General features: G+C 41.7%; 1 protein-coding gene across 4 annotated transcripts in view; it reads left to right on the plus strand.

Annotated features, from left to right (window-relative positions):
• The window catches only part of Dcaf8 (DDB1 and CUL4 associated factor 8), a 53785-nt gene that overhangs the window by 34104 nt on the left and 15658 nt on the right, over window positions 1–4023 (plus strand). For all 4 annotated transcript variants that reach the window (XM_013030630.1, XM_013030628.1, XM_013030632.1 and 1 more), the window contains exon 7: window positions 3182–3292. In XM_013030630.1, the coding sequence (XP_012886084.1) occupies window positions 3182–3292 (111 nt within the window). The remainder of the gene's footprint in view (window positions 1–3181; window positions 3293–4023) is intronic.

Below are 4023 nucleotides of genomic sequence, written 5' to 3' on the forward strand. Positions count from 1 at the left end.
GGCTTTTTTCTTTTTGCTTATGTGGTGCTGAGGAATCGAACCCAGGGCCTCTTGCATGCAAGGCAAGCGCTCTACCACTGAGCCACCTTCCCAGCCCTCCCTGTGTATTTTAGATCCAGTTTCTCATATCAGAAAACGTGCCATTTGTCTCTCTGAGATTGGCTTACCTCACTTAACATGATTTGTTCTTAGTCAATCTATTTCCCAAGCTGCAAGATTTTTATTTTTATTTATTTATTTATTTTTGTCAGCCGTGGGGCTTGAACTCTGGGCCTGGGCACCGTCCCTCAGCTCTTTAGCTCAAGGCGAGCACTTTACCACTTGAGCTACAGCGCCACTTCCATTGCAAGATTGTTAAATAAAATCTCTTCACTTTGCCTAGAACTGTTCTAGACTTTCTTGACCATGCAGAGAAGATGCTAAAAATGTTTCTTTACAAAGAAACTTGTCATGGTTATGTTTCTATTTCCATAGTATCAGAAATGAATAAAACTGCCGGGTGCCAGTGGTTTATGCCTGCCAGTGGCTCACGCCTGTAATCCTAGCAACTCAGGAGGCCGAGATCTGAAGATGGCTGTTCAAAGTCAGACCAGGCATGAAAGTCTGTTAGATTCTTATCTTCCATAAACCACTAGAAAACCAGAAGTGCTGCTGTGGATCAAGTGGTAGAGCTCTTGCCTTGAGCAGAAGTGTGCAGGAATAGTGCCCAAGCCCAGAGTTCAAGCCCTACAACCAACAAAAAAAAAAAAAGAAAGAAAAAAAATGAATAAAACCTTTAAGATAAAAAAACAAAAACTAAAACCAAATCTCTTCCTATAATTTCTTAATGTTTTTGCTGTAACTTTATTAATCTTCATGTTGTAAAATTTGATTGGCTACAGAAGAGTATTTCATAGTGCTACATCATCGTTGTCATCATCATTACTATTATTGTTATTATTTGGTAGTAGTACTGCATGTAGAAGTCAAGGTTTCATATTTGCCAGGCAGGCACTCTTAATACTTGAACCATGTCCCCAGCACTGCTTTTTGCTAGTTATATTGGAAGTAGAGTCTCATAGCCTTTTTTTTCCTAATGTGATCTCTGACTGCAATCCTCTGGATGTCAACCTACTGAGTAGCTAGGATTACAGGCGTGAGCCAACAGTTTCTGGCTAATATTGTCTCTTTAATGACTGATGGAAACCATGTTGGAATCTAGCTAAATTGAAGCTTCTGAAGAGCAGTACATTCATATAGCTTTAGCTTACACTTTTTTTGGGGGGGGTGTCAGTTGTGGGGCTTGAACTCTGGGCCTGGGCTCTGTCCCTCAGCTCTTCAGCTCAAGGCTAGCACTCTACCACTTGAGCCACAGTACCACTCACGGTTTTCTGAGTGGTATTGGAGATAAGAGTTTCACAGACTTTTGTGCCTGGGCCGGCTTTGAACTGGTATCCTTAGATCTCAGCCTCCTGAGTAACTAGGATTACAGGTGTGAGCCACCAGTGCCCAGCTATCTTATGCTTTTTATTGTATTTATTAATTAATGAACAGTGTATTTTAATGTGACATTTTTATAATGTATATAATGTACTTCGATCATATTTATTTTAAATTTCTTTCTCTTTTCCCCATGACACCTTTTTTTGGGGGGGGGGCAGTCTTGGGGTTTGAACTCCCTAAACTTCTTTTGCTCAAGGCTAACACTCTGCCACATGAGCCTCAGTGCCACTTCTGGCTTTTTCTGTTATGTGGTACTGAGGAATCGAACCCAGGGCAAGGCTTCATGTATGCTAGGCAAGCACTCTACCAATAAGCCACATTCCCAGTCCCAGTCCCATGACACCCTTTACTTTTATGTTATCCCCACTCTCTAGATTTCACATAGCAAAGAAAACATGCAGTACTTGTCTTTGAGTCTGACTTTGTTTGCTTAACATGATGATTTCCAGTTCCACAGCTTATGCTTCTTTTTTTGTGTATATGAGCTGGTGCTGGGCTTGAGTTCAGAGTTTGGATGCTGTCCCTTACCTTTCTCTGCTCAAAGCTAGTGTTCTGCCACTTGAACTACAGCTGCATTTCTGGCTTTTTTGGTGGTTAATTGGAGATTTGAATCTCATGGGCCCATGCTGGCTTCACAGCAAGATCTTCAGATCTCACCCTCCTGAATAGCTAGGGTTATAGGTATAAGCCACTGGCACCCAGTTAAAACTAGAAAATGGCATCACTACATTTTTCCCCCAATCCTGAAATAGTATATTAGTAAATGCATGTGCTTTTTTTCTGTTTTAAATAAACTAAAAACACTTTGTTTCCATATTAAACTGTGTTTTTCTTTTCTTTTTTTTTATTTTTGTCAGTCGTGGGGCTTGAACTCTGGGTTTAGGTGCTGTCCCTGTGCTCTTCAGCTCAAGGCAAACACTCTGCCACTTGAAGCACAGTACCACTTCAGTTTTCTGGTGGTTAGTTGGAGATAAGAGTTTCACAGACTTTCCTGCCTGGGCTGGCTTTGAATCGCAGTCCTCAGATCTCAGCCTTCTGAGTAGCTAGGATTACAGGCATGAGCCACCAGCACCTGGCTAAAATGTTTTTCTTCTTGACTAAGACATTTCTTCTTGACTACAAAGTCAAGGGGAAAAATTATTATCTTGGCTTACTATCTGCCTTTTGCAGGGATCTCTCTCTCTCTCTCTCTCTCTGTCTCTCTCGTTCTGGGATTTGACCTCAGAGTCTTGCACTTGCTGGTCAGGCACCCCCACCATTTGAGCATGACCTTGGTCCTCTTTGCTTAGTTACTTTTCAGATAGGATCTTATGTTTGTGCCAGGGCAGGCTTGGATTGCAGTTCCCCCTATTTATATTTCCCACATAGCTGAGATGATATGTATGCCACAATGTCTAATTTTATTGATTGCCCTGGAGTCTTGATAACTTATTTCCAGACTGCCTCAAATCACTGTCCTCCAGATCTCTACTTCCCAGATAACTAGGATTATAAGTGTAAACCATCATTATGTATGTCTAGATTTAATGTTGCTCAAGCTCAGGCTGGTCTTCAGCCTATTATGTAGCTCCAAACTAGCTTTAACCTTTTGATCCTTCTTCCTCTGCCTCCTGATGCTGGGATTATAAGCTTCTACCACGATGCCTGGCGTCCATCTGAGTCTTTTGTAGAATATAACTATGCGTTTCTCCTCTTAAAGGAAACTGGTAGTAACAAAAGAAAAAGAGAAGAAAGTGGGACTATACACAATCTATGTGAATCCTGCCAATACCCACCAGTTTGCAGTGGGTGGACGAGATCAGTTTGTGAGGTGAGTATGCTGGGTTTTTGTGTGTGTGTGTCTTTGAAAGTTAAGATAGATGCATTGTACTTTGCCATATATTCCTTTATGGTGAAATATGAATCCATTAACCACTTTCTTGAATATTTTTTACTCTTTTTCCAAAATACTTAATCACCTTCTTGGACATTCTGTTTGTTTTTTTTTTTTTTTTGGGTCCGGTCGTGGGGCCTGAACTCTGGGCCTGGGTGCTGTCCCTCAGCTCTTCAGCTCAAGGCTAGCGCTCTACCACTTGAGCCACAGCGCCACTTCCGGCTTTTTTTTTTTTTTGCGTATGTGGTGCTGAGGAATCGAACCCAGGGCCTCATGCATGCAAGGCAAGCACTCTACCACTGAGCCACCTTCCCAGCCCTTCTTGGACATTCTGATCCCTAATATAACATTCTGACAGATGGCTTTGTATGTTAAGAGGTTATTTTGTTTTAAAGAAGTCTGATAACTTGAGGAAGTTTTCCACATAGCAGCTAAGACATAAACCATATCTTCTGCCATTTTCACTTATTAAATTTCACTAGCAATTTTAAATACTGGTTTTGGATTTAGACATAATTTTATGACTTGGGAGAACTCATTGTGAACTGAGGGGCTTTTTTGGCTCTCGCTGTCTTTTTTTTTGGTTGGTCGTGGGGCTTGAACTCTGGGCCTGGGCGCTGTCCCTCAGCTCTTCAGCTCAAGGCTAGCGCTCTACCACTTGAGCTACA

Source organism: Dipodomys ordii, unplaced genomic scaffold (assembly GCF_000151885.1).
Source record: "Dipodomys ordii isolate 6190 unplaced genomic scaffold, Dord_2.0 Scaffold131, whole genome shotgun sequence".
Lineage (NCBI taxonomy): Eukaryota > Metazoa > Chordata > Mammalia > Rodentia > Heteromyidae > Dipodomys > Dipodomys ordii.